This window comes from Myzus persicae, unplaced genomic scaffold (assembly GCF_001856785.1).
Source record: "Myzus persicae strain clone G006 unplaced genomic scaffold, MPER_G0061.0, whole genome shotgun sequence".
Classification (NCBI taxonomy): Eukaryota; Metazoa; Arthropoda; class Insecta; order Hemiptera; family Aphididae; genus Myzus; species Myzus persicae.
The window spans coordinates 686509-692632 of NW_019101674.1; the positions used below are offsets into that span (position 1 = coordinate 686509).

Consider the following 6124-nt stretch of genomic DNA (forward strand, 5'->3'; position numbering starts at 1 on the left):
AAAAAAAAAAAAAAAAAAAATGGACCACTAATAACATACTTTAAATTCCACTTTCCACTTTAAACTTGTCATAGGTTTTTATATAAATACCGTTCCATTGATAAGTCTTATACCAAATTAATAAAAAAAATACATTTATAAAATAATGAATACGGATTTCTTTTAATTTATGACGAGAGTTTTAAGTTTTAATTAAATTTTTATATGAAACTTGTTTCTGCTTGTTCAGAATATTTTTGTGCAATTTTGGCTCCAATATAGTCACTGTAGGACGTAGAACTTTACTTATTTCTAGCTGAGACTGGTACCGTGTCATAATAGCTGTGACAGATGAAAATGTTTTTTTGCATAAATACATTTTCGAAAATTGAATTAAAATTTTCATTGCTTTCTCACTCAACAATTGGTATTCATTTTCAACAAACAGTCAAAAACAACATTTTTATAATTCCAGGAATTTAGTTTTGAGCATGGAGTTGGATGATAAATTGATGAGGCTTTCTTGCTCATATTTAACTTGTTATTTTCATTGTTTGCCACAAATGGATCTATTATCCACATATAAGATTCTGTAAGTGATTGTAAATGCTGTTGAACAATAGCTACCATTTGCTAGTTAACATCCTTCTCATTCATATATTCATACAAATTTGGAAACATTTCTAGATCCTCTACAGCCTAACTAATATTTTTTTTTGAAAATCATCAATTTTATCTCATACTGTGAACATGTTTTTAAGTTGTCCTTGCATGGATATTTTTAGTTAATTTACCAACGAAAAAAAAGAATAACGGGTAAGTACTAAATAAATATTTACTTGACAAATCATTATTAATTAATAATATTTTAATCTAATGCCGAGTAAAATTGCTAATGTATAATAGGCATATTATTCTGTTTAAGATTCAAATGTGAATTGAATTCATTAATATCAGGTGTTATCAGTGATTATATTGAAATTATCACTTCAGAAATAATTAGCAAGTAAAATAATAGCCTAATAAAATTATTAATAGATTAATACAGAGGTAATTGTTGTTTTCATAATTTAGGTATAACAGCCCTGAATATTAGTTATATATTATTTTAAAATACATTAAAAGTGGTTTTAGCAATACACGGTATATACGTTATAATACATAAGTACAATACTACTAAGTACATTATTTAGAATTTAAAGATTTTATTTTACTATTTAATGCCTGGTTTTGAAAGCATTTGCACTCAAAATACAGGTGAATGCAATTTACCACAAATATAAGCATTAGTAAATATGTTGTAATTGTGTAAATGTATAACACCTGATGGCTGACACACATGTGCAATTTTCAACTATTAAATATCAGCGAAAACATTTAAAATTATAGATGAGTGATGAAATTAAATTGTATTTAGTTGTTTAATCAGGTCAAAAGTGTGTTAACATGCATATTTTACAGAAACATGAATTTTTATTTTTATGTTTAGCAGTTAATTAGTACACTGGTAATGCTAAATAAGGTATTACAATTTTTTACAGATATTACATCAATACTAGATTGCAACTTCTGCTTAAAAAATCACAATAATTGAAGAACACATCAATTTTTTTCATATTTGCTAACATCTGATAACAGACTACTGCACTTCACTGAGATAACTCATGTGGGGGTCCATGGTTATTTATAATCCATGGAAATTGAAATATCTTAGATTATTTATAATAATCAAAAGTAATAGATTGAGGGCTAGTTGTACAGTCTGTGATTAAACTCCGATTACGCTTAATCAGCTGATAACAGATATTTAACCGGCCAAATTCGGATGGTTAAACTGTGATTAACTTTAATCACAGACTGTACCAACTGGCCCTTATAGTAGGTTCTAACATAAAATGAAAGTTTCAGTAAAAACTACAAATTATTTTTATTCTTTAGATTTGTACATTAGAACAGAAATTACTAAGTAAAATTAGTTAAAATTACATACTTTTTAATGGTACTAATCCTAAAATTTTCATTCCAGCACTAAGAGTTTCTCTAGCTCTGCAAAACAACAAAATTCTCTGCTGAGCAATAGTACTGCTAGAATTTTTAACATTTAAAACTTTTAAGGCTTTGTTGATGCAATTGGATAATCGAAATAAATAGTTAACTAAAATACATGCTTCTAATTCCTGGTTAGTTTCTGTTAATATATCTTCAAATCTGAAAAACAAAATTATATTATACATTAATTATTGTAAAATTAGAGGTACAGCAATGTAAGTGGTATAAACTTTAATTTGTATTAATTTTCAATCAACTGCTATTTAAGGAGATTAAAAAAGGTGATTGGTTATCTATTTGTCTATTTTATGCACAACAGATTCGTTCTCGTATGCCAATTCATAAGATTAGTAAATATAGATTTTAGTTTTTAATGAAACTTACTTGAGACCTATTCTACATCCTACATTTTTGATTTCATCATTTTAAGTCTTGAACACAAATTAAAACAATAGCAACCATTTTCAAATTACTGTATTCAAAATATGGCGAATTTGAGTAATAAAAGTGAGAAAAAAATTTATCAAGATTTTGACAAAGTTATTGTAACTATCTGTGATTATTTTCAGAATCTACATTACATCAAAAGTCGATTGGCATATTAAAAATATAATACTAAACGACAAATGTGAAGTTATAATATAACAATTAGAACCTTATTTATATAGTTAAAAAATAACTTACCGACATATTTCTAAAATTAAGTCCAATGCAACAGTTTCAGTAAAACATTCAGCAATGACTTTGTTGGGTAAAGTTATATTGCAATTAACTTCTTCTAAACTTATTAAACGACAATGAGTATATTGGAGTTTAATGCCAGTATCTCCATTTACCTAAAAAATAAATAAATAAGATACATTCAGTACTTCCTAATTTGATGTAATTATTACTATCAATGGTACATTGTAAATTATTTTAACATTCGACAGACATGTGTGCTTAAAATAACTGTTCAATTATTGAAAAAAATAACCAATAACTTAAACTATAGATACCTGCAATGCTGACTCCCAAGAAAAATTGTAATCTTTTTTTCGTTTTTGTTTTAGATCATTTACTATTATAGCAGATACTCCTAATATATCTGCTACTTCATTATCATCTGTTGAACTAATTTTGGTAGCTGAAAATAATTAATGTTAATAAGGGATGATAATAATATTAATATCAGGGTTCAAAACTTATTGCAATAATAATATGTACTTATTTTAAATATGGAACTAAAATTACAAAAATGCTCTTTAGCTAAAATTATAGGGAGCAAAAACAGGAATAAAATATTTATGCTTTAATATTGTAACAGTATTGCTAAATGCTTAATTTTTTTTGTAAATTATGACTTTTTTGTAAAATATAATAAAATATACACAGATATGTAAAAGTTAATCTTTGTAAATTTTAATTTAGGTATTTCAAAAAATAAATTTATATCTCATCTGGAATATTTTACAACCATTGCAGGAAAATACATATTTGTATAAATAATCAAATGCAACTAGTTCCAAACCCTAATTATTTCAGATACCAACTTTCAGAATATTTTCTTTTTAAGTTCATAGTGGATTTTGCCTGATTTAGAAGTTGATCTAATAATATTCCCTGTCCTTTTCTTGAGCTCATACCATGTATCCTCCCAAATGGAATGTGATGCACATTTATATTTGAATTAATTTGAGCAATTATGGATTTCAGCAAGTAAAAATGTTTGCTTTGAGTATTATCAACAACATAAAATAAATCTTCTGAACCATAATATTTGTGGCGTCTAAGTGCAGCAGCGATATCTCGTGTTAAGTATAATGTAGAATTATCATTTTTTAAAATTGTGATTTCTTGATTATTAGAAAGCACAACAGTAGATCCATCTTCCTTAAGTTTTAATAAACCAGTTTTATTGAGCTGTTCTAGAACATCTTGAATTTTCTCCTTTGAATATTTTGATTCCCAATCATATTCATCAAAGACTATTCCCAGTCTCTTATAAATAATTTCTAATTCATTAATAGTGATTGATCTAAATTTATTCCATAGGTTATTAATATCAGAAGTAGAATTACCACACTCTAAATCTTTGAATATAGATTTAGCTTTGATATGAATGCTCGAATCTTCTGTTGCCATTTGATTGGCTAGTATGTATGCGTTGTGTAAAGATTCTATTGTCATATTGTTATTAGACATATCTGGTTTCATTTGTTCTAATCCTAGTAGAGTATAACCAAACTGAGGTCCCCAGTCACCTAGGTAGTTAATACGAACAACACGGCCATTGATAAAATTTGTTAAGTTAGAAATAAAGTTTCCAATAATAGTTGAACGTAAATGACCAACATGAAATGGTTTTGCAATGTTTGGAGAACTGTAATGATAGAAATTTGCATAATTTTACATAGTGATCAGTGTCTGAAAAGAATTTATACTTAAAATATACATGGTGAATTAAACTTACCAATTACCTAAAATCAATGATGACAGGTTTAGAATTCTGCATACACTGTTGTCGAGTTAAATCAATATTGTTTTTAAGTATGTCATTTATAAAATCATATTTATTCAAATGTATTATTACATGTTGAGGATTTAATTTAGAAGTTGTTATTTCATGACTCGGTATTTTAAAATCTTTTAATGAATCTGCTCCAAAATGTTTTTGAATAATATTAAGAGGCATGTGGAAACCAATATCGTTCATAGAATTTCCTTTGCCTATTTTCAGGTTAGCTATGAAATCATTTATTACGTCTGCTGAATTTTTATTGATTGCACAGGCAACCTGAAACATTTTAAAATCAAAGTTTAGTCACAACGTATATTGAATTATTTGTTTTTACAAGTTAATTTTTCAAGGAACATTTCTATCCCGATTTCTATTGAAATTTCTACTTTACCGGGCGCCCTTTTTTTGGGCAAAAACATATCGGTTATACCTGAATTAGGCAGTAGATTTTCCGCTGATACAGGTTGTTACAAAATGTTGAGTATAATAATATACTTTCAAAATTTCAAGTACCAACAAATACCTAATATTTTTAAATTATAACACAAAATTATTATCTTTATTCTTCGATAAAATATCTAATTTCATCCTAATTTGAACTTAAAATAACTATATAAAAAACTGCGGTTATATATTTTTTGGTTACAATTTGTACTAATTATATGGAACTTTATTTTAAATTTTCAATCCTTAGCTTTTTAACTGCAAAAACATTTATACATTTTCAATTTGATAAATGTTGTCACAATTTGAACTTTAAATGCTTATAAATCTTGTCTGTCTATTATTAATACTTGTTAACTGATATTTTAACAATGAGGAACATTGTATTAAAATTTCAAGCATTTTCCCCAACAAATAACATTGTATATACATTTAAAGAAAAAGTTTAAAATGTCCATAAACAGCTCAAAACAATACAAAATTATTTCTGTATGTAGCCACGGAAATTTGTTTTATGGTAACACCAAAAAAAAAAAATCGATCTTGCGTAAAAATTCCTGTTTATTTATAATTATTTTTTTCCACGGTGCTTTTGAAAATGCCTGGGTGATTTTAACTGGATGCACCAACAAGATTCACTGTGCTATCGGAAAAGATACTGCAGTTGAAAATCGAAGCATTATTTTGACTAATTATCGTGTACACACAATCAAAGAAAGTGGACAACACACAGTAAAATCATTAATCAATACATTCATTACTCTGCTCAGAATCTAAAATATTTAGTAATTACCTTTTCCGCTACATATCGCTTACACAGTCGATAACTGGATCCGGAAAAAATAGCTGTACGAACCATCGTTACGAAATTTTCTATTTAAAGCGTCGTTTACTCGTCTAGTTAAGACACATTCCGTAACTGTGAGAGTTCGTCAATTGTACATTACCATGGCATAATAATGTTGGTCCCTAACTCAATCATATCAATAAAGATCAGACACGAGTTAAAGGTTCACTAACGTGAAGTATCGAAACCGAACATTCGGAACTGGGAAGTCGGCGAAACTTTTTTTGTTATCAGTCGGGCGGGAGATGAGTGATAACAGTGAGGTTGTTCGGGGGTGGGGAAAACTCGAGTACTCGACCATGACC

General features: G+C 27.5%; 1 protein-coding gene across 1 annotated transcript; it reads right to left on the reverse strand.

The window, feature by feature from the left end:
* Positions 1–1887: 1887 nt before the first annotated feature.
* On the reverse strand, positions 1888–6080 carry LOC111030086 (probable arginine--tRNA ligase, mitochondrial). Its single transcript, XM_022309425.1, has 6 exons — positions 5766–6080; positions 4488–4804; positions 3561–4390; positions 3027–3154; positions 2713–2864; positions 1888–2187 (listed from the first exon to the last, which is right to left on the reverse strand). The coding sequence occupies exons 1-6, from the start codon at positions 5829–5831 to the stop codon at positions 1962–1964; spliced, it is 1719 nt and encodes a 572-aa protein (XP_022165117.1). The 5' UTR covers positions 5832–6080; the 3' UTR covers positions 1888–1961.
* Positions 6081–6124: the final 44 nt, after the last annotated feature.